The following is a 22695-nucleotide window of genomic DNA, read 5'->3' as shown; positions in this document are numbered from 1 at the left end:
TCACGGGGCTCACTCCTCTCCTCCCAAGGCACCTTTCCCTCACTCAGACTCCTGGAAGAGCTTGCAAAAGCAGGACAGCCACCTCGAAAAGCCAGGGCATGTTCAGAAATGAATCTACCACATCTTTCTCCCCAAGCAGGACAGTTGCAGGTGGTAGCCAAGCTGCCAGAAGACAGGGCTCTTTGGCCTGGAAACTGCATTTGTGGGAACTTACTGCTGTGTGAGAACGCCCATACATGCTGTGACATGTGGCACCAACATGTTCTTCCGCTCCCCTGCACAGCAGCAATCCAGTTACCGCTGTCTAACGCCCATGGTGCCCTGAACACCATCACTGTACCAGGCTGACTTGTAAGAGTCAGCTCGTGACATCCTGGATACTGAAGGCTGCTGAGCAGGGACTGGAGCTGCTGCATTTCTGGGTTTTGGGTATTGCAGAGTTCCTGCATCTCCCGGTGTTCAGCTGTAAGGCAAATGCATGGAGCTGGAGCATCAGTGTGTAGCACAAAATACCACCATGGTCTTAAAGGAAGGGATGGTATAAACATGATATATATAATCAATAACTCACAGCTAACAAGCCCTGCATGAGCAAGTCAGTTGCTTTTCAGTCCAAGAAACTACAAAGCCAGGGTATGCATTTTCACGTTAGTGCTGATGTCAGGGCATGAATATTCCTAGAATTAAAAATAATATATCTGACTTCCAATAGAGGATCCAACAGTGACATGAAAAGTGCAGTTTTTTTCTATGCTGCTGGTAGGCACTATCAATGAAGGTGTAGGGAAGCTGGCAGGTGTAATGAAGTTGCCTTAGCTAGATCTGAGCCTCACTTATTCTGTATCAGGGTCTCAGCCAATATGAAACAATGCTACCAAGTGCCAATTTCCACACTTTGACAATATGAACTTTGCTTTTTCAGACACCCTTATTTGCTTTCCCTCCTTCATCCCAAAAGATAAATGGCCAAATATGACTTCCTGCTTTTCTCTTACTGTTCCAATTTTGTTCCCTTCCTGGATTCACGTCCTTGGGAAGTTTGATGAGAGCTAGAGCTGTCATAGGTGAATACCACCTTCTTCTTCATGGATGACATTTCATTCCCTCCCAGCCTCCCCTCCCCAAGGCTTCTGAACAGAAAGTACTTGTAGGAATCATTGAGTCTATTGCTGAAACACAGTCCCTAAGCCAGGAGGTACACAGCACTGCTGGAGCATCTCGTTCCATCAGTTAAATGAAAGAACTGAATCCAGCTGATGGCTGGGCCCAGCAAGCTCTCTTTTAGCAAGGATACCCAGGGCCTTCTGCTGTAAAGCTCTGAAGGGGAAGATGATCGCTTTACCCTTGCTGCAGTGTCTGAGTCATTACTGAGTTGGAAGCGACTGTTAAAAAAAAAAAAAAAAAAAGCCTTCTTTGGTGAGACTAGAAAGTTGGCAGCCAAGCAGGCACAGCATTGGATGTCTCACTGCCAGGCTTGTGACAGAGCTGACCTGCCTGGATGCCAGCAGGGAGGTGGGAGCAGAGCGTGCCAGTGCCCGTGAGTTGCCCAGCACTGCAGAGAATGGAGCAGGGAAGCTTCAGAGAGGTTCAGAGGTGGGCCCAGCACTGATACTCCATATAAAGATCAAACAGTTCTTGCCTAATAGTGTGACTGAAGCACCACTTGCCCACCCTCAGCAATGTTTCACTGGCATTGGAGGTAACAGAGACACATTTTACCTGGTTTCTCTGCCCTTTCAGTTTTCCATCCTCTCCTCTCTGACCAAGGCAAAAAGCCTCAGCTACCTTATCACCACTATTATCACTTATCTGTATGTCAATTATAATTAAGATTTTTGCTCCAAGTTACGCTAGTTTAATGTGGAATCCTGCAAGATTTGTCCTTGTGACTTTTTACTTGCCTAGCACTGATCTATTTAAACTACTTTTACCATTAGAGAGATGATCAAGTGCTTGTGCCAGAGATGTTGGTGCAGATACAGAACTATGACTGATGCTTTTTGCCTCCTGGAAGCAAGGCTTTTCTTTACAGGAGCATTAGAGCAATCACACGTACTTCATTTATCTTGGATTCAGGCTTCTCTGTAAAATAGGAATGACCTGAGAAGTAGGGGGAAAATTTCTTTCCACTTCATCCCTCCCCCAAATCTTTTTGTGGGAAACACAACTGTGTTTTGAATGCTAAAATTCACACAGATTTAAAAATACTTATCTTCAAGGAATGTTGCCATGGAAACCCCTACCTTCTCTCCTTCCCCACCCTCCATATGTGAGGAACATTTTTGCCTTTTTTTTTTTTTTTTTTCCTGCATGTGGTAGTTCCTCTTCCCCGTCTGTTACTGCCAAAAACCTGGCATTGAATCCTAAGAGATGTCAAACAGGCCTTTTGTTTAGTTGAAAAGTGATAGCTAAAAAACACTCCTGAGCTCAACTAGAGAGAGATGCCAAGATGGGTACATACTCTCAGGCTCCAGAGAAAGATTCCTGAAATATTTTCCAGCAATTCCAGTGGAAAAAAAAGCAGCAAGAGCTGCCACAGTTCCACTTCCTGGTGGCATAACCCACAAGCGATGAAGATTTTCCTTCTCATTGGAAACTTTTTTTCCCCTTCCTTGTCACTCTTGATAAAAGGGGTAGGGAAGTGGGTGGAAGTGGAAGTCCTGTATGCTCAAAGTGCTTTCATTAAGGTGCAGCTCTACCCCATTCCTTTTGTCCCAAAGCTACAAGAGGATCCAAGCACAAAAATGAAGTCAATCAATGTAGACTTCGCTCTGCTGATCAGAATGTATCTATATCCAAGGGTTAATGTCAGGGAGCCCCTTCTGTAGCATTCACAGAAACCTTGGGAAGGCCATACATGGCCCTACTGAAGAGTGAGACTCAAAAGATTATCTCCTGCTGTCAGTAAGAAACGTGTGCACAGTACCTGAGACAGAGTGAGAAGACAATGCTATTTACCTGTGACTTAAGCAGTACCAAAATGTTCACAAACAAACTATGCAGGTGAGATACTGTTTTTCCAGTTTGGATTGCCAGCGGCCCAGGTTCACATAACTGCACAGCTAATGGGGGAGCTGGCACGAGAGCTGCCCAAAGTATTTTAAATCAGCAAACATCCACTCTGCCCAAAAAACATTTACTTTTGCAGCAAGTAGGACAGAAGTTGCCAATACCACCATTTCCATTTAATGATGGAAAATAAAACATACAGCCCTCAACACTGTGCTGCATGCCACAGCCATTACCAGCAAGACCTTCAACTGCTGGGAACAAAAGGATATTACTGATTTGCAATAATGGCTCTATATGCAGCACAGGTTAATTAAAATCTAGAGGTAACACCATTCATGGATATTCTGGAGGTAGTGGAAGGCTAGCTCAATAAGCTGTCTGCTCTGCTCGGTATGTTAACTGTCTCACCAGTTGCCACCAGTACAAGGGGCAAAAGTAGAAGGCTTTGTCAGCCAGAAACAGCCATGACAATCCATTAGCAATGGCCTGACTGCTCCCAGCACCTGTGCTGGCTGCCTGCTTCTGAGAGCAGCAGGTTGCATAGGCACTGAGATATATTTAGCCTCTTACCTTCCATGAGTTTGTAGCCCTCTGTAGAAGCTTGTTCTACAGTAAGAGTCCAAGAAATGAAATGACAGCTTTTCTGTTTGCTTTTCAAAACCACCCTGTGGAATTTGTGAAGCAGCTTTTTGGTGTACAGCAGGAATATGAAGCATAAAAGGCAAAAATTCCCTATATTATAGAAGCAACCTCCCCCTCTTGGTTTTGTTCATAGACTACGACATTTTTTTCCACAGGTTGCAATGCTTGCCCACATCCCCATGTTACAGCCAGAATTGATCTCTGGGCCTTGCATATGTCCTTAGTGTGGGGGTCTGAGCAGCAAGACTGACAAAACCCTGTTTTCTACTGACTGGACTCCTGAGGTTGGCTATCTGCTACAGTGTAGGCGCTGACTCGGGCTTTTCCCCACGCTGGCATCTAACTCTGCTTCAGCTTTGGCTGCAGTCTTGTGACATGCCTAGCATAGACTCCGTATGCCCAGTCATCTTTTTTTTTTTTTTTCCCCACAAACTTTGTAGGAACGTAACAGCATTAAGATTTCAAACCCTGATCCCTGTCAAATGCAGCTGATTTTGCCCAAAGGCTAAGAAGTTCTTGTGAGAAGAGAAAGGGAAAAATGGACAAACATAAGTGGGGAGGGAGGAACCCCCTACAAACACGTCTTAGGTTACCAGGCCAAACAAGAACCAGCTGACAGTGCATGCTGGACAAGGGGTGAAGCAAGAAATGGGACAAAACTGGTATTTCAAGCTTCCAATCAAAATAGATTAAAACTTCATGAGAAAGCTCTGATCCATGAACATTTCCATACAAAAAAGGGGGTTTGATGCACAAAGGGATCCACAGCTCGGCTGGTGAGTGTTGCATTAAATCTTCATAGTTAGGCTATTTGAAATGACTGACACACATAGAGTGGTGAGGCATGGAAACTTACAGACTTCAGCAAACAATGCGGCTCTGACCTCAGTGTCACTCCGAGCAGTGCATAACAAATGCTTGAGCGTGCCTTACCCACCTCCTTGCCCTCCATGCTCAACACATTTCCTTAACTGATGAGTCAGGGTGGTTTTCTGACAGCAGTTTTGCGCAAACACAAACTAAGCATTGGCTTTCTCCAGCACTTCGGGCCACATTCTTCTCTCATATCAGCCATGGACTCCAGTAGCATGCTTGGTTACTGGCCTGGACTGAGAGCACAGTCTTACAGGATGCAATACCTGTAAAAGCTGACAGAAAATTCATAACAAATTACATGGAATTACTCCCATTTTTGATTCTTGTAACTGGGGAAGGGCTGTTGCAAGGCAGTTGGCCCATACAGCTCCAGCAAGGCACAGAAATGTTGTAACAGAAGTCTGGACAATTATACTTGGGAAGCTTTTCTGGTATCTGAAAGCTTCACTCCTACAACATGGCTACAAGAAAGCAGATCTTCACCACTCAATTAAATGACAGTCAGCTATTCCTTTTCTGGCTCCTAGCAGGGACAGTGCTATCCTACCATTTTTTCCCAAGAAGGCAATAACTTAGCCTCCATTTTGCCGCCTCTGCACACCAGGGATGCTTTAAAGTAAAATCCTTTACCACAGTGATTTCTCCAGGTTTAGGAAACATCTGCAACCTCCAGGAAAAACAAGCCTTTTTGTACAAGCAGTGAAGCAAAGCCGAACTTGAATTGCCATCTGGGGACATGACCAACCTTCAGTTAAATGGAGGTCAGATTATCAAGAGCTTTCTTGCAGTTCATTATAAAAATCAATGCAAGAGAGGCAGCAAGATGAACTGCACAACCCTCCTTTTTCTGCCCAGCAGGCAAAAAATCAGTAGAACAGCATCTCTGTCTCACCTCTCCCCCAACACAAACTGAACTGGGGGGGGATCAGAATCTCTACAGCTCCACCAAAAGCAGAGCTGACACGTTAAACCCAAGAGCAGAATTTTCTTTGTCTGGTGCCCAGAGGTTGGCATCAGATGTTAACCCTGTAAGAGCTGACAGGACTGCATTCAGGCTGGCACTCGGCAGCAATACAAGAGCCTAAACATTTTTAGAAGAGCAGCAGATTTCCTGACCCGGAAGGTGCCAGTGAAAGGAACGTCGGCAGAAATGGGAATTGCAGCTACCAGGTATGTGTGCCCTATCTGCAGACGCAGTAGAAAGTAGCTCTAATGGGAGCCACACACTCCTGGCCTGCTCTGTGGTGCGTCGGTGTCTGTGCGTAAAAGCAGCTTGGGCATACGCAGCTGCAGGCTGAGCAACACCTCACCTACCACCACACAGCTTTGGGGTGGGAAGGGGGTTAGGAACTGGAGCTAACAGAAAAGCCAGTTTTACAGGGAAAAAGACTTATTAAGATCAGGTAAAGGGTGATCCTATGCAAGATGGGGGAAAAAAAGTTGGGGGGGAGAAACACAACCTGAAAAGTCAGATGGCAATTATTCCAATGAGATGACGGGGTAAGAGGTTCCTGCCTTGCAAATGGTTCAGTGGGGCACTGAAAAATCTTTCAGGAGTTGACCTATGATGGCCGAAAGGAAAGAAACCAGGAAAAAGCGTGTGAACATGTGGCATGTGATGCTGCTTTGGCTGGCACCCATTTTGGAGGAGGAAAAGGATTCTTTGAAAGGCTTTTAAGTTATTAAGTACAACATTAATCCAGAGCCCTATAAAATCAGCACTCTCCCTTTCCTGTATTTGCACAACCAGTCTCATGCCGACCCAGTGCTGAATGAACTGCAAGCATCTGTTAATTTCTGTTGCTGATTAGATTAGACGCTGCCCTTAGAACTGTCAGGATAGAGAATCCCTTTCTCAGGGCTTTCTTCTGTGGTTTTATTTCACTTCATTATATTATTACTGATGCTTCTGTTTTCTCAGGGGCCAAACCAATCTTATTCCTCTTGATTTACTAGGATTTCTTAGTCACCCTTTCTCTTGCAACCCCCCAAGCATGGCAACATTACCCAGCAAGAGAACCAGTGGTGCAACTCCTGCCCCACTTTATTTCTCTCTCTCATACACACTTCTTACAACATTTATCTGCTCTTCTTGACAGTTATAGCTGTAGCTCAAGGGAAGGAAAGACACTTTGAATAAAAATACCTATAAATATAGGCTTTATATATATAGGCTTTGTCCTTGTGTCTCCAAGGTCTTACCTAGCTAGGATCTGTGAAGAAGCATTCCACTGGATAAGAGAGGCAATCTTATCCAGCTCTGTCAGCTGTTGGAAAGGGGCTGGATTAACCAGAGGTCTGGTCTTTGACTAGCTGACACCCAATAGTTCATACGTACACCACTGCAAGGTGTTGTTGCTTCCTTTGCAATGGTTTGGCCAGAGATCCAAAAGCAAATGTAAAAAAGGCATACAGATTAAATCTACTTTAATATGACTATTGGTTGAGTTAGAAAAGGTACCCAAGAGAGGTATGTGGTTAAGAATGCGGAAGGTAATGAAATGTGGATGCAAAATTCCTTGGCTGAGTCACTGCGGTGCCAGCATGATTCCCTAAGACTCTTGCTCAGAACTGCACTGCTGGCACTTTTAGCCCCTTGTTTTGCTTGCTCTTAGCTTCTCTTAGACACTGTTATCCAGGCTTCCTCTTTTGGTGAGGTTACCAGCTCATATTTGGCCTCCATGACTTGTCCTTTCACTGGGTGGAGATACAGTTTCCTTACTAGGACACTCAGCAGAACTGTAGCCACCATATAGGCAAACCTGAGGGAAGAGGAAGGAGAAAAGAATAAAAACGTTGCTATGATGTAAATCTGCCAAAGGACAACTGCCAGCTTGGACATCTTGTCTCAGCAGCAACAGGAAGAGACTGAAAGCACCTTCTCTGCTGTTTGCCACAGACACACACAAAGACCTCCTTCCCTATGCTCACCTCAACTCTGGGCACTCCTGGCTTCCTGAAAAACCCAACAAGGAGAGGTTTTTCATGGCTGATTCCTCATTGAATCTCTCTGGGTCAAACCTATGAAAGACAAATACACTGAGGCTTTCTGTGCAGGCACGGGATCCTTTCCCTGGACACATGCGCACACACACATAAGAAGCTGGCAGTGAAATACAGAATCTCACTAATTTGCTCTCTCTAAATCAGGCTGCGTAATTCCACACAGATTTACAAAGGCAATTGTGCATCCACTCCATCTATGTTCCCAGATGGTCAGCTGTGTCCCAGCTTGGTCAAAATGCTGATAAACTGAATTAGTGTGACATAGGGATGGAATTAATATGCATTACCTCTCAGCAGTGGGTATTAAGCTTGCGTACACAGCTGAGCTGATGCTGCTACCTGCCCCCTATTCCCCTTCAGGGCACACACAATCTGATTTGTGTGTGTGTGTTGTCCGTTGTCCCCCCCCCTCCGCCCCATGACCCTTCCTCTCTCCACTTCCAAAAATATTTCTCTTTTCTCCTTGCCCCTCATTCTTCTCTTCAAGCAGCTGGTGTGTGTATGTCTGTGTGCTGGGGGAGGGAAGCTGGTGACTCATTCAAGCGAGAAAAGTGGTTTCCAGCATTAGGATGGTGGAGGCTGGGAAAAAATTATTATCCAGGGCTGGCATGAGTTAAAACAAGATTCCCATAATCAACTAACCATAGGGAGATTAATAAAATATAATTCAATTTAAATATATATATATTTAGAAAAAACCCCAACCAAACAAACAGGAAATTTGATGGATGGAAGGCATTTTTCCTTCAATTTCTGCTAAACCTTTCTGCTTATACTTCAAGCCTTTGGCTCCCTGCTTAAATATCCAAGCTCTGCTTCTACCAAGGTGAAAGGGCAGGTGGGTGCTGACCCTTAGTAAAAGCAGCAGCAAACTTGCATTCCCCCTGAACTGAAGTGGCAAATTACAGATGTTGTAGTAGGAAAGAAAATGCAGCTGCCTAGCAAAAAAAGTAAGGAGGGCAAACAGCCACCCCACAGTGTTTTTATGCAGTATGTAAGCGAAAGGATAACAAAACTGATCCCCTGTCTCCATCATGGAAATACACACCTCAGGCTAAACCTCAGCCTTCTTCTCCTTGGAATAAACACGCTGTGTTCGTAGCAGTCCTCAGGGTCCCTCCCACGAGGCCTCAGCTAACCCTTCCTATCCTAGCGGGCAATCCTTGCCAAGATGCTCATAGGTTGGTGCAACAATGCCTCACCCTTCTGCAAGAACTACACTTACAGAGAGAACAAGTGCTGTTCTAAAGGCTCTATTCTTTCTCCTACATCTCAGCTGTCTGTTCTCTCTGTCTAGAATAACTGACCCACATTTTTTCCCCAGCCCAAGTGAAGTAAGTCAGATACGTGTTAATATTTGCCACCTGGAGGCCACAGGAAGCTACAGCAACTTTTTTCTTCAGTCTCCCAAATGCTGGCCTGGATCATTTTGTTTTCACAGATAGAAGTAATGAGGTAGCAGTTTTCCCTTCCCTCTGAAAAATCAAAACTTCAGACTGATATTTCCTCCCATCATTGTTTGCATCATTTCATGATGACAAGCAGTGACTCCAAAGCCATTCAAATCACTGTTTCACAGAAAATCTTAAAAAGAATTTACCAGCATTTGCCAGGGAAGCTGTATGTGGGCGCAAAAAAGTTTTTATTAAACTGTAACACACAAACACACACATATACAGACTGAAGCATGGGAGGATCATGTCTTGAACTGCCCCAAAATCCTGCCCATGGAGAGAAGACCTTCATAAACTGATTTTCTTACAGATGCCCTTTCATCTCCAAAATATGTTTAAGGCAGGCCCTGCAGCTAAACAAGCTCTGCTGTAAGATCTAAAGAATATTAATTTAAAAAAAGGAAAGGAATTAGTGGCAATAAAAGTCTTGATTCTACATACTTGTACGGTGATGGCCAAGATGAACTATCCTGCAGCATCACACCAAGAGCATAAAGCACAAGTGTCTGCAAAGAAAATCAGGACACGTCAGAGCAGAAAGAAATGCACAATTAAAGACACTTCTGAACAGCCCTGATGGGTGACTATTATTCTGTAGACTACTCATTTTATTAGAGAGATTTAAAAGATAATATGCTGTATTCATTTACAGATTTCCATGCTCCATGCACAGATGTTAGCATTTTAACTTCTAAGGCCCATGCTGCGCTGGTTGTAGTTAGAGGGTCTGATCCCATTCCTCTACTCTTCCTGGCACGTATGTATGGGCTATTTTATTCTCTGCAATGGACGGCACCACTCTGTGTGGGAAATGTGGGTGATACGATCAGGCCTGAAATCATGCTCTTTTATGCACAACTGAGCCCATAAGCCCCTTCAAAAGATGATTCATCCCTGGTAGACCCAGAATTGGAAGCAAAGTTGCTCATCAAGAGAACGTGAATTCCCAGAGCCTCTCCTGCAGAGGAACTGCAGGGCAAACTTTGAGCTAAAATGTACTTTCCAGATGACAGAGCAGCTGCTCAGGTTCAACACTGGCAGAAGAAATGGTCTTCCTGTCTCACCTCTCCACAGGAAGAGAAGGAAACAGCAAATTTCTCTCCAGGAAAGGAGAGTGGCCTAGCGCTCCCAGTACCGCCCTACCTCTTTGGGAAGAGTATGTTGGTCAACTTTGCCCTCCAGTTCCTGCAGCTGTGCAGCAACGGGAGTCAGCTTTGCTGTTCGCACTGTCTCACACAGGACCTGCCGACAGTATCTGCAACCAGTAAGACTTTGTTAGTTTAACCCTCCCAGAAAGAAGCTTGTCCATGTCCTTGTGGCAGCAGGGAGAGCCGAGTCACCTCCTGCATTTAGGGCTACAGTCTGCTCCTGGTGCTGTCTCAAGCCACACTGAGGGACCTCATTTTGTGGTACCAATGTCTTTGCAAGCAGCATTAAATCTCATTAATAGCTTTTAGGGAAAGTTACCAAAATCTCTCTTTACCACCGTTTTTTCAGATTTTAAACTAAACTATGCAAAAAAGCATAAACACACCAGCCCTCTTCCCAGACCTCTCACCCATACAAGAATCAACAAGAAACCTACATACTCAATACTCCCTTACTGAAACTCTCAACACTAGTCCAAATACAAAATGCACCCAGTTGCACCAACAGATGCACAAAAGAGAAAAGGACACTGTTGACCAGTCATCATCCGGTTCTGTGACCCTTTGAAAATATTATTCCATGCTTTCCTTATAAATATGTCTAACATTAATCCAACCACTAAAATGATTGATTACCTTTACTTTTGGAAAACTAGGACAGAAACCAAACAAGACAGTAAGCAAACAAATTTTAGCCTGGCAGCCAGGGCACTGATTCTGCGCTCTCCTCTGCCAATGAACCTAAAGGGTTTCCTATAAGACATCCTGAAGAGAGCAGCTTAGTTCCCATGTCGGGAGCCAGACAGCAGATTCTCTTTGTGCTACAAGTCATCCTGTGCTTTGAACACTTCCAGAAAAAAAGAAGGGAGTAGCTTTTGGGAGCCTTCTCCTGGCCCAGTGTAGGCTGGGCATCAAGCTCCAGCACATGAAGCCCCTGTCCCCACCACACGAGACAACCCTTCCATGGGACCCACCTGAGCTGCTCAATTTTCTCATGTGTAATTGGTCCCTTCCCCAGAACGCAGTCCATCTCCTTGTAGAGGTTCTGTTGAACATCTTCTGAGGTTGTTAGGAAATAGACTGCCCAGGTACACACTGAGGAGGAAATCAAGACAAGACTGGACCCAGAAAATTCAATCTTTCACAAACTGCATTGTTTTCTTACTTCCTGTATTTGCAACATTACTTTTTCACTCAGAGAAGGGTGACTTCTGTTCACCACAGGCTGTACTGATTCTGTATTCAGTGGCAGGAGTAGAGACTAAATTCCTGTGTAACAAGAGACGCTGCAAGCTAAAATTCTCTTTCCAGTGCTATGAAGAGCTTCGGGAAATATGCAGGAGACTGAGCTATTCAGCCTCCCCGTTCTGGGGAAGGGACCACACAGCCCAGCAAACCCTAAGGAACCAGGGTTACTAGACCAACAATGCAAATGAAAGGCCGGTTTGTCCAGAACGTCAGAAAATTCCCTTATTTGGAGGGCTTCCCCAGTACATCTCAGGTGAGTGCTCCAGACAGATAATTTCTGGGGCTCCTGACAGGGAGCAACAAGAACAGTACAGCTCTCTGCAGTAGGTTGGCCATCACCTGTCTCCCCTACATCTATTTTGTGAAGTAGTCAAGAGATATCTTCAATAGCACAGTGAAAAAGAAACCTTGCATAAGAAATAAGTGTGTAGGACGCAGTTTCCCTAAAGCTACAAGGAGATGTTTCTACCACTCCACACTGTCTATTCAGGAGAACTATCTGGAATCCCTGAGGAGTCCAGCCTCTTAAAATGACAGTCTTCCTGGAGTACTTGGAGAGGATATTCTCTGGGGAGAGTATTATCATAGTTGCCAAATTTACTTTATATATTCTTTAACAACGAGCTGCACCTTGGAGGTTTTCTTTGGAGCCCCAGCCCCACTGGCTGAGACACAGGCCCTGAGACACAGGGCCTGATAATCATCCCCCTATCATAAGAGATTTTATACAGCTCCAGTTTGTATTTTGCGTTGGTTTTTTTTTTCCATAATCTTCGCATAAATCCCAGAGTCGCTCCTTTTAAAGTCTTCCATACATGGAACACACCTATCCTTCAGAAGTTCAAAGCAGACAGTCAGATTCCAGGACTCTGCTCTAATTTCCTTCCCATGTGGCAGAACCTATTTTACAACATGATCTTTGTGGCTTGCATCTTTTGGAGCTTTTTCATCAAATTTAGCATCAGTTGGCTGGGGTTAGAGTGCAAGCAAAAAGCAATGAGAAGAAATCCTAAAGTTCACCAAAGGACTGGGAAGGTTGTCAAACACAGTTTCAACTCACTAACTGTGAGGCTGTGTCGAGAGTCTGATGTAAAAATTAGTTTCTTCTATACCTCTGTAGCTCAGGAGAAAGAGAATGATGAATATAATTTTTTATTTACCTAGAATAAGTCTCATGTCATCACACACAGTTTTAGACAGTTGAGTGTAAGGATGGAAAGTTACTTACAATCTGTACTTACAGTTAGCCGTGATTATGCAGCCTGCCAAGGAGAAAATCATTGTATCTTCCAGAATCTACAAAATAAAATCTACTTCAGAGAATGAAGTTCATAAGACTGTAAAGATAAAAAAGAAGTGGCACATTCTCCACTCAAGCGCATGAAATCCCTTTAGTGCAGAGAGCAGGAAATACATCTAGAAGGCACGGACTGAACTCTACAGAAATTCCGCTGGAATGGCACATGAGACATGCTTAATACTAAGATGCTTCTCGAGACATGCTTAATACTAAGATACTTCTCGTTTGTAAAAATAGCAATGAAGCAGTGGCAAAGAAAGCTACCAAAGTCTAATGCAATTAAGCACTGTAGGAGTGGAAAAAAGAATGAGAAACCCTGCTTTAGTATGGAATCCGACCTAAGATGCGAACACTTTAATTAATTAAAGGCTACAATGAGCTGCCCATCTAGCAAAACTCCATTAACTGTGACGACATGAACAGCTGCACAGACCTGCTGGTCACTCAGGCTCCCCTGCAGCAAGGTGTCTATAAAGATGTGCCTGTTGAATGATCTGCCTCGGCGCTCCTTTGTAACTTTCCTTAAGGTGGATTCCATCTCCATCAGAGCTTTGGAAGCAAAAACAAATGTTTATTTTAAAATCTGGTCATCCTGAGTGCTGCAGAGAAGCAAATCCATCTTCCCAAGCAGATTTTCAGAGCAGCTGTCCCTGCTGGGCTCACTTACAGAAGCAGCCTCTGTTATATTTTACTGTCAATTTGGAATGCGGTATCTCCAATTTAGTTGAAAATGGAGGAACCAAATAAAACAGGTTGCCTATAAAAAAAAGCCACCCTTACAGGTATAACTGAGATGCACTCTATGAGCTGAAAACACATAAGGGTAAGTCAAATAACAGTTAGTGTTGAACCATCAGAGACTGTGTTTAACCAGTCCCCATAAAAAACGTTAGAGCCAGATAACATTAGTTGCATGGCCTGTAGTTATAATTATTAGTGTTACAGCTCCTCCAGCTGCTGATGGTGTCCTTTTTGCTAGGGGTTCTACAAGCATGTTGCAAGAGGATGGCTCTGGCTCTGTGCTGAAGAGTCTGCACAGACAGAGAGAGGACAGTGCAGAAAACACGGGAGGGTCTTGGCACAGAGGATCCACACGTATGAAGGTATTTGTGTGCCTAATTCCTGGTGACTACTGTGGGAACTTGGGGGAGCTAGGGACCTAGATGCCATTGGCTGTCTTATTTAAATGACCTACTCAAGACTATCCAGGAAACATGGTGCAGAGGTTGGATCTGAAACTTGATTTAACAAGGCCCAGTTCAGCCCCTTGTCTTACAACTACCCTTCCTCCCTCCTCTCCGCATAGGATGGCAAACCTCACTATCTGGAGTTTGTGAAATTGTGTCCTAATGCATCATCCCACTACAACTCAGGAACAGTCCTGAACAAGTGCCCATGGGAGAAGCCCATTTTAATAGGGCAGTAGTTGTCCTCAGATTCTGAAGCCCACAGAACCAGCAACATAAAGAAGAAAACACTGGGTTTGGAGGATTTACAAGCAAATCCTTAGTTCTAGAGACAAACTAGTTTCGTTTAGCATCTTATCAATCAGCACTGAAAAGGTTTGACTATTAACAACAAAAAAGACAGGACAACCGAAAAATAAAGTATCTTGCTGTGAAATCTGAGAAATAAACACACTGCCATATCAGACCTGAAAATCATGTTACCTTGTAATAGCACATCAGAGGCTATCATGTGGAAGGTGTCCATCAAAGCAGCACCTCTGTACTTGTGTCTTCTAGCCTGTCAGTGACTGTCTGACAGGGCATTCACCAAATGGTGCATCATAAGAATGGCCGTACAGGCCAAACCAAGTGGCTCCATCTGTCTCCATCTAGCACAGTTGCCTGACCCCAAGAGAGCTCAAAAGTGGATGCTAGGAATCAGAACAGGAAAGGAACAAGCGCACCCTGATTCTTCTCAGGATCCTCTTATCAGTTTCCAGACTGGACAGACCCTAGAAGTAGACCTGAAACTAGAGTTCTAGTCCTACAAACTTCTTGTGCAATGGCAGGCTTGTCACTCAACTCAAAAGCAATGATCTTATCACAGAATCATTCAGGTTGGAAAAGACCCTTGGGATCAGAGTCCAACCACAAGCCCTACTCTACAAAGTTTTCCCCTACACCATATCCCCCAGCATCTCATCTAAACAACTCTTATGTGGGAGTAAGGAGGACACATCTGGTAGTGTATGGCATGAGGAACAACTCTGCAGAAAAGCCAAGACAGCTGGGCAAATTAAGTGCTTCCATACACTAGCTAACCTGAAGTATTAAGCAGAAAGGGAGGAAGACTGTGATTTTGGGAGAAACCTACCATCTTCGTAGAGCTTCTTCCTAGTCATGTTTTTGTCAAGGGACCCATCCAAGAAACCTTTCCCAATCTCCGACCAGATCTGAAAGAAGGACAGAAAGAAGAGCACCATCAGGCACCACAGGCTGAGACTGCTCAGATTCCTCTATTCTTCCCTCTTCAGGAAAATGAAAAACTGAATAAAATGGAGACTTCCTGTAAATATGGAACTGGTCTCCTCTTTAGGACACCATGTCCCATTCCAGATATTACATCTATGATAGCTGAAATTGAGTTGAAACGAAAACTACTGTAAATACAACTGCAGGGGAAAAGGCATGGGAATCTTGAATGGGAGATGGAACTGTTTCTTTTCTGCCCTATTCCAGCAGATTTAACATGCCCAGATGTGGACACAGCTTGGGACATCCTCAGATTTTCCTTTATTCACAATGTCACAGAGCATTCAGATCTTTGAAAAGGGTAAGCTCCACTGGCATTCCCAGAAGAGTTTAACTGAATCAGGTACCAAACACCTCTCAACTGCCATTGGATCTGGGTTCCTGATCCCCACAGATCCTTTAGAAACACCTTAGACTAATGACAGCAGGATCAGCAGTAGGATCTTTCTGATAGTTTCAGCTTGGGACAATTGACGCAGAGCCCTCAAGCTTTTAAACTTAACGTTACCTTAAATGTTAAAGTCTCAGCAGTAGCTTGTACTAAACCGCACACAGACACGAGCTGCGTGCTGTTGGCATGGAAAAAGATAATAGGAGATTTCCTGACTCTTTGTGACACTTACTGCATCATGGTGCCTGCGGAATCGGATGACTTCCTGGTCATCTTCAAAGCTGCTGCCCATAGCTGTCTGCGTGACAGACTTCATGGCAAAGCCCAGCATGTGCTGGCAGAGTGGCACATGTTGTGCCTCAGGGAGGGAGAGCCATTTGGTTAGCAGCTCTTCTGACAGCTTGAGAGGGAAGGAACCATTAGTTGGCAGTAATATCAGCAGCCTATTTACCAAACATACCCTGGAGACATTCCCACCCAGTTCCTAAGACAGACCACACTCTCCTGGCTATAGCATGAAGCTACACCCTTCCCAGGGTTTCCTTCCACTGTTAACATAAACAGTAACATTTTAGCCTCAAATCTTCTGCCTCTTCCTAAGGTTTTCCCCCAACAAGGCAGCCCTCTCTTGTTCCCTCTGTCACAAAAGAAACCATTAAACCTTTAATACTAGTAGCTCCAGACTGGGAAAACAGATCATATTCTGGCTGCTGGACTGAGTTAACAGTTCTTCACCTGTTTGTGGTCTCAGTAGCTGGTTCCTTGCTCCTCCCTCCTGTCCTGGGAAATAAATCTAGAATCCAGATGCTCCAGTATCTTTGACTGCATCTGGCATCTTGGCATAAAAACTCACCAAGCTCAGCCCTTCTCGCTAACCCACCAGAGCTAGGAGAAACCAAACATTCACACGGCTTGAATGGGCAAAGGCTGTTTGCTGTCTCAGATGCTTATAATTCCAGCACTAATCTGAAAGCAGCTCCTTTACACTAGTGATCATTCTTACTAAACTTTCCTCTGTGAGCCACACAGGGCTTCTCTGCTGTACAAAGGTAGTTACGCACCTTCTGGATGAGAGCAAAGTTACTTTGCAAGGACTTGGTCACACCATTTTCATACAGCTTTCTCCTCATGTGGCTCTCTCCTGTATCCCTATTCAGGCTGGACTGGTACCTCAAGAGGGACTTCAACATTGTCTCAAAGGGATCCACTGAAAGCAAATAAAGGAAATATCATTCAAAAGTCAAGCAATAACATCACCAGAGATGCTGAAAACAGCAACCTCTTTAATCAGGTGCTGCTACTTCTGGGCAGTGAGTAAGCCACGGCTCCTTCCCCCGGAACAGTGTCTTTGGGGTGTCAGGCTTCTCTTGCTCAGTGCGGGCTGGGACCTCATAAGGTCTCGTCTCTGTGGCAGGGCACCATCCTGTGATCAGCTTCCCCTGAAGTCGCCTGCTGGCTCTGCCAAGTAACTCTTTAGTAATAACGCCTTGGAAGCTTTTTCCCAGCTTGCCAGTTGGCGGCTGGTTGTGCCACTGACTTGGTGACAACAGTGAGTAAGGCATACCCCTTCCCCTTCTCCTACAGCCTGATCTGCAGCCCCTCTAGCACATTCCTCCTTGACATCTGGTGCACCCTCCTGCCCTGACCATGGCTATGTATTCAAGACACATCAGCTCACATGACAGACTTAGCCAAAGGTTGCCTTCTGCACTCTTACCTTGCTTCACAGCCCCAGCAAACCTCATTTGACACCCTACTGCTCCTGAGTGATTTCTCTTGCATGCACTGAGTTCCCTGCTGATGAGCACTTCCCAAACTAACACCTACCTCTCTCAGTCAGGGCTGTCTCCAGCAGAGAAGCTCTTACAGAAGACAGTACCCCACTAAGCTACAGAATGCTTTCTGCTTCTAATAGCCTTACTTTCCATCCTCCTTTCACACAGACACCTGCAACAGCGTACAAACTAGACAAAAACATGTACCTTCCATCTTCCATATCCATGACTCACTCATTTAGAATTTTAACTCCGAATTTCACCACCAGGGGCCTCTATTAATAAATTTGCTGACGTATATTAGGTGTCAATGCAAAACTGTGCAATAAAGCATAGCATATGCTTTTCCCTTTCTGTAAACTTTTCTGTGGGTCTCGTAGAACTGGCATAATCTCTAAGGAACTATTTGGAAGCAGCAATCAGGGATTTTTTCAAGAGGGATATTTTCCCTGTTTATCACAGTCTGTTACTTCTCGCAGATGGAGAGTGAAACCTCTGAGGCATCAGAAGACATCACGGCTGGGCTAGACACATGACTGTGGATGTATCTAGGATTCCCAGCAGAGATCAGGGCCTCATTATGCTACTGGACAAACATACAAGAGACAGTTCCCACCTGCAGGGGACTTACTACCTAATGACACAAAAGGAGCTAATGAGGCCAGAGGTACAAATATGGTAAACTTTCCTAAATGCTTTTCTCTCATCACATCATTTCCCTTCCAATGTTTAAGATCTGCATCTCATCCTCTTTCCCACTTTGAATGACGAGGAGTACGTGCATGTGTCTTTTGGCACAGCAGATGGTACCTGCGGCTCTCCACGTGAAGCAGGCTGTTATGTGACTCTAGCTGTTGCTGACAATTCCTCCTCCAGGGTACTTTGCCATGGAGTGGCTGCTGCTATGCAAGCCACGATTCCCTGCTGCCTGGCCCTGGCTGAGCTAGGCACAGTATTGGGGTAGCCAGAAAGACATATGGCTGGTGGTAAAGCCCACACAGCAAATCTGGCAAGCAGAGGCATTTGGAGAGGCCGGAGGACAGTTAGCGCCATCACTTGCAGAAACTGCAAAGTTCTCCCGGCGCACATGAAAGAAAACTGCTGGATCAGCCATGGGCTCCATTTTTTCTCCCCTGTCCCTAGTGGAGCTAGCGGTCCTGTGCCACCGATATACTCACCGTTGTGAACTCAGGACAGCAGAGCCCAGGCTGCCCTTTGCTGAGGGCTGGCCCTGCCTCGCAGTATTTGGGAAACCACTATTTTTCTACAGCTACGGGAGGCTAGTGACTTCACAGGGCACAAACTGCCTCTTGGAGACGCAGCTCTGTCCTGCCAGCACTTCCATGGACTTCTCCCTTTGTCCTTGTCTTGAAAACATCTCTAGGGTTATATTTTCAGTCCTCTTAGTGAAGCATATAAAAATTTTGACTGTTCTTTCCACTTACAACGAAATCTTCTCCCTCATCACAAAAACCTCAAAATGCTGTCCTGGACACCATTCTAAGTAAGTATGGAGAAAAGATAACTGGATAGTCGAAACAAATGCCAAGTAGCACTGAACATCAGAGATGGAAAGGACCTCTGAAGCTGCACACAGAATAGCAATGAAGCTGCCCTGCTCAAACAGGCCAGGACCCATAGCTCCATCTCCAACATTCAGTGTGCTTCAGGTTCATTGTCCCAGTCCAAAAGGCGACATCAACTCATGAGAGATCTCCAAGTAGGTCTCTGAACCCACTCATCCTGTCAATCCTGAACTAGTCCACCTTCTTCACATCCACAACTTTCTCATGCCTGGACTGCTTCCCCAAAGCCTCTCACAGGAATCACCAGTGTCAGCAGCAAAGTTTTACTTCCTTTGAATTCTCCTTGAGAATTTATCTCAACCAAGCTTTATGAAGCCATGAAAATGTACCAACTTCAAGTACTGCTTTAAACATGAGAAAAAACATCTCCTGGCATTGGGAACCTGTTAATAAGCATGAATGAAATTAGTCCAACTTCAAGGCTCTCATGAGAGATGCATTATCAGCACCCGTCTCTCTCTCTCAAAGAAGTTTGTCCATACCTGTGACACACACAAGACAAGAGGAGCCCTTCTATTCTACTTGGAGTCAAACCCTACACCTCAAACTCAGAAACCAACGAGCAGACATCTATGAAGAGCAGCTCTGGCCTCAGGTACCCCAGCGGACTGAGGAGAAGTCACATGGCAAGGGTTTTCAGGTGGGGCTGGAGAGTCAGGAGTTGGACGTAAGCCAGTCCGCAGTGGGCTGTGTCCTGCCCCCAGCACTGTGTGCACAGAAGAGATACAGGCAAGGCCAGGTCTCCAACAAAACAAGCTCTCATGGCTGAGAGCTACCATGACACCTATTCCCCCCCACCAGGAAATGGTACAGGAACTGTTTTGCTACAGTCACTCAGCTACTACATGTTGTTTATACCTCAAAGCTCCCGAAAAAACAATCAGTAAGATTCCTTACCTCTAATAAAGTTTGAGCACTTCTGACAAGCATCAGTGCTAAAAGGAAAGCACTGATACAACCAACATCCCTGCTTTTTCAGGTCTGAGTTCAGCACAGATCATTAGAACACTCCTTCTTAAGCCTGCTGCTGCTGCCTTTGTGAGAATCCCCCCCATAAGATGTTCCTTCTGCTGGGCTGAACACACTTTCCCTGGCTCCTCCTGCACAACAGGCTCTCCATTCCTCTGAGAGTACTAGCAGCCTTTCTTTGGACTTGTTTTATTCAAAATCATGCCTGAGTACAGAGCTCAGAGCCGTACACAGGATTCCAGGTCTGGCTCATGTTCATCTTGTGCAATAGCCTAAATGCTTTCCTCTCTCTACAGAAACTACATGACTCAATACACCTTCGTCTTTTTTTCCATGGCCGTGTCATCCTGCAGGCAACTAATACAGCCTGCTCTTGCTGCTCCCCTTGCTACTGCTGCCATCCCACACCTCAGGGGTGCTCACCTTCTTGCTCTGACACTCTGCTTCCCTGTGTTGACAAGAGGTCCCAGCATGATGCCATCAGGGCAGGCTGCTAACGTAAGTGGGAGTATTTCACCTCCCCAACCCAGCATTTCTCTTTACCAATGCAATCCAGCCTTGCTCCCTCCTTCACTTCTTATATCCCATTACCTCCAGCTTCAGTGATGACTCAAGCAGTGTCCAAGCAAACACTGAACTGAAACCATGACAGAAAGACAGTTCTATCACTTGCCTTGTCTAGAAGTCAAAGCAGTATGGCATGCATTTCCTATTTAACCCCTGTTTAGCTCTTGGTGTAGCAGGACATCAGAGTAGTCTGTAATTGCCTGGGTCACATTTCCTGCACTGAAGTCCAGGCACTATATTTGTTTTTCTCCAGTATTTGGGTACTCGAAAATTCTGTACATTTCTGAGAACACGCCTGCTCGGGGGCCTGTCGCCACTTCTCTGAGTTGTGAGAAAGTGACTGTCTGCGCAATTTCCCCCAAACACACTTGAGCGCATTCAGATCTTTCAGGGTGGGTTTCCACCTTCTGGAGTGCCACTGCTATCAACTGTGTCTTGCTGATCTTTGTTAACTCCCACTCCTTTCCCAGATCATCACCAATTTTTCCGAGTCTGTCATGCAACTGTACAAGAAGCTTACCCATCACAATCTCAGCATAAAGTGATGCTGATATGTCTGCCTGTGCCTACATTATTAGGTCAGATGTGTGCAACCAGCACCTCATTCAACTTTAGAAGATGAAAACTGGACCCCAAACACCAACTGAGTTAACTTACTGTCTGTGATCACCTTAGGAAGCAAAACACCCATTTAAGAGACTTATACCATAAATTAAAATATCCTCCCAGGACTAAGAGGGTCAACTCTGCTACAAGCACCACTGACCACTTCTGAGTCTAGAAGATCACTAGAGATCTTCAACACAAAATTGTACATGCCAAAGAAAAACAAAAATGAAACAACTTCTTCAAATAATACTTTAAAAACCTCCACATTGAACCACACGAGGGAGCTATTACAAACTAGTGCAGTTCTTTTCAGACTTAATTTAGCAAGGTTCCCCCTTTTAAATTGTATTTCAAGCTGCTTTTAATATGTATGTCAAGTTGCTATAGGATCTTTGCCCTGCTGTTTCAAGTGACTAACAAGCATGATGCCTTCCACCATCATTTGCCTTTAGAGAGATAGTAAAAACCACAACCGTACTAATTTCTCGATGGTTTTGGGACAGCAGCAACTCTTGGTCACTGATATTCAAGTCTAATACGCAGGACCAAAGACGTACCCAAACCACCACATCAGCTCCAAACTAAGTCTCATTTTCTTTCTACTTAGATCGAAGCCCCAGCTTCCTTTGACATAGAGGGTCCAGGAAGGTCTGAAGGAACAAATGGACTCAAAGACAAAGCAAAGGACACTTACACAACCGGTTGGGGTTAATATGTTGTTTCAAGAGATCAATTGAGCCAAGGCTGACAACAAGACGCCTTCCAAACCAGAAAGAAACCAGTGGGCCATATTTCTCATGAAGATTCACCAGGAACTCATGCAAACTGCTGCTGGCAATGATATCTGGCAGGTTGCCATCCCTGGGGGACACAGAGGATATTTGGTCATGAACAGCATCCACTGCCACAGCTGAACTTGACTGATATGTAGATGGAGAGCACTTACTTTTCATCAGTTGGAGCCAGCCCAGGGATACCTGATGCTTGCCTAGATGCCTAGAGAGTAAAAGGGAATGCATTAACCTCCTTAAACTTTAAATTTTACACAAGTCCCACAGCCTTCCAGCAGGAGAGCTGGATTTTCCACATCAATACCGCCACACTACTTACAAACGTTAAACAAAAGCTGGATAAGCCACATCTTCAGGCCCCAAACCTGCTAAGGCTTCTGAAGCCACCGAGCTGGGTGTGCCCGCTCCCGCGGGCTAAAGCAGGATTATTCATCTCGCTAGATGAACGGTCCCCGCGTGAAGATTTAAAGGGTCAGGTCTGCAATGTCCATCTAACGCCCGGATGTTGCCCCGGAGCTCTGCGTGCGGGCCCAACTGCAAGGTGAGCAGATAAAGCCTTCCGAGGCGGGACCGGCCGCAGCACGGAGAACACGGGCGGCCCCGGCCCCTTCCCACGTCCCCGGGCCTGGGCGCGGTTTCGTGCCCGCCGGGCCGCGGTGGCGGCTCGGCCCCGCGGCCGCTCGCCCCCTGCCCGCCCCGCCGCCGGCAGCATTACCGGGTAGAGGTAGAGCACGGCGCCCACCAGGATGAGCAGGAAGGTGACGGCAAAGATGGCGAAGTCCAGCATGGCCGGGCCGGGGTGGCGGGAGCGGCGGCGGCTCGGCCCCACCCCGCGGCCCGC

General features: G+C 45.5%; 1 protein-coding gene across 4 annotated transcripts; it reads right to left on the bottom strand.

Moving 5' to 3' along the window:
- Window positions 1-4251: 4251 nt before the first annotated feature.
- On the bottom strand, window positions 4252-22695 carry CYP20A1 (cytochrome P450 family 20 subfamily A member 1). 4 transcript variants are annotated; one of them, XM_074911080.1, is made up of 13 exons: window positions 22174-22259; window positions 22010-22059; window positions 21758-21924; window positions 16619-16764; window positions 15790-15957; window positions 15009-15087; window positions 13120-13235; window positions 12628-12682; window positions 11113-11233; window positions 10134-10245; window positions 9432-9496; window positions 7462-7551; window positions 4252-7292 (listed from the first exon to the last, which is right to left on the bottom strand). In XM_074911080.1, exons 4-13 carry the CDS (start codon window positions 16745-16747, stop codon window positions 7142-7144), a joined length of 1086 nt encoding a protein of 361 aa, XP_074767181.1. In that variant the 5' UTR covers window positions 16748-16764; window positions 21758-21924; window positions 22010-22059; window positions 22174-22259; the 3' UTR covers window positions 4252-7141. The 4 variants fall into 4 exon arrangements, with proteins under 4 accessions (XP_074767181.1, XP_074767177.1, XP_074767179.1 ...); XM_074911076.1 differs by lacking the exon at window positions 22174-22259 and adding an exon at window positions 22570-22695 and having other exon boundaries at window positions 4253-7292; window positions 15009-15098; window positions 15777-15957; XM_074911078.1 differs by lacking the exon at window positions 22174-22259 and adding an exon at window positions 22570-22695 and having other exon boundaries at window positions 4255-7292.

Source organism: Athene noctua, chromosome 7, assembly GCF_965140245.1.
Source record: "Athene noctua chromosome 7, bAthNoc1.hap1.1, whole genome shotgun sequence".
In the NCBI taxonomy this organism is placed as follows: Eukaryota; Metazoa; Chordata; class Aves; order Strigiformes; family Strigidae; genus Athene; species Athene noctua.
Note: the sequence above shows the minus strand (reverse complement) of the source record. Positions and strands in the feature narration are given on the sequence as shown.

Coding starts and splice junctions, on each gene's coding strand:
- CYP20A1 (XM_074911076.1), bottom strand. CDS start 22,641: ATGCTGGACTTCGCCATCTTTGCCGTCACCTTCCTGCTCATCCTGGTG. Junction 13,236..15,008: donor GAAGAAGCTCTACGAAGATG/GTAGGTTTCTCC, acceptor TTGCTTCCAAAG/CTCTGATGGAGATGGAATCC. Junction 11,234..12,627: donor CTGCATAATCACGGCTAACT/GTAAGTACAGAT, acceptor TTTCCTCCTCAG/TGTGTACCTGGGCAGTCTAT.